The sequence below is a fragment of the Capsicum annuum genome, unplaced genomic scaffold (genome assembly GCF_002878395.1).
Source record: "Capsicum annuum cultivar UCD-10X-F1 unplaced genomic scaffold, UCD10Xv1.1 ctg80618, whole genome shotgun sequence".
Taxonomy (NCBI): Eukaryota; Viridiplantae; Streptophyta; class Magnoliopsida; order Solanales; family Solanaceae; genus Capsicum; species Capsicum annuum.
The window spans coordinates 1-1,299 of record NW_025891276.1 but is presented as its reverse complement, the minus strand read 5'-3'; the positions used below and the strand labels follow the sequence as shown (position 1 = coordinate 1,299).

At 38.3% G+C, this 1,299-nt stretch overlaps 1 protein-coding gene across 1 annotated transcript; it reads right to left on the bottom strand.

Moving 5' to 3' along the window:
- Positions 1 to 1,260, bottom strand: LOC124895220 (cytochrome P450 CYP82D47-like; the record flags this gene model as incomplete). The annotated part of the gene is given in 2 exon segments (XM_047405660.1): positions 1 to 427; positions 950 to 1,260. Coding segments are annotated over 2 exon segments (434 nt in total), but the record flags the coding sequence as incomplete, so codon positions are not given.
- Positions 1,261 to 1,299: the final 39 nt, after the last annotated feature.

Sequence of the window (1,299 nt, the reverse complement as noted above, 5' to 3'; positions counted from 1 at the left end):
AGAACCAAACGGGATGAACTCATATTGATGACCGCGAACATCAACCCCTGCTTGACTAGTCAAGAATCTCTCTGGATCAAATGTATCAGGATTCGACCAAATCTTAAGATCTCGATGTAGTTTCATAGTATTGACCCACAATCTTGTACCTTTTGGAATGTGGTATCCTTGTACGATACAGTCCTCTACTGATTCGTGTGGTGCTAACAAAGGTGCTGGTGGATATAATCGCAGTGTTTCTTTAACGACAGCTTGGAAGTATACCTACCAAATCCTTGATATCACTCTCTTCTACCCATCTGTTTCAGCCAACATTTGTGTCTAGCTCGTCTTGGACTTTCTTCATGGCATCTCTGTGGTTTAATAATGCAGCCATTACCCAATTTAAGTGAATAGCAGTCGTGTCCGAAGCAACCAACACCATACTCTGTGTTAAAAAGAACCTTTTAAGAGAAACAAGACTAGAAAAACAAACAAAAGAGCAATCTTTTAACCAACATTATGTTGGCATCATGCTAAATTTCGAAAACAGCTTTTCTACCCCTGACAGTACACTCTACCTCCCCAGACCCTACTTGTGGATTTCACTGGGGTATGCTGTTGTTATATTGAATCCTTCGAAAAAGGCACTACTTTTGAAGGATCAGATACACACCCGACGACATTTTGAAGAGTCCGGACAACATAGATCATAAACACATGCACAAGCATCTCATAAACATTCATAACCTTCACCTATGTTGCTCGGACTCTTCAAAAATGTAATCGGGGGTTGTGTTGGATCCTTCAAAAGTAGTGCATTTTTGAAGGATCCGACCCAGGTGCGACAACATTTTTGGAGAGTCCGAGCAACTTCATACTGTATATTCAAGAAAAGCAATGTAAATATAGAAGCAAGAGACATTATTACTCACCAGAGCAGTAGCTTTAATAGTAGATTATTACTCACCAGAGCAGTAGCTTTAATGGTGGTTTTTCTACTATAACCATCAACAAAATCTTCATTACTCATCATAGAAAGCATAACATCAATAAAATCCTCTTCATTTCCATCAACAAAATCAACCCTTTCTCTCTTCATCACATGTTCATCCAACCAGCTTTGTAAAACGCAATCAATATATTTAAATGTCCTATTCATAAACTTAACATGCCCTTGAAAATCAATCCACTTAAACAAAGGTATTGGAAATGCATCCCATAACACAAACCCTATTGACATAAAATCCTTCAAAGCTTTCTTAAATCTCTCAGCTTCTTCTTCATTTCCACCCTTTTCTACCCTTCCATAGGTTTTTC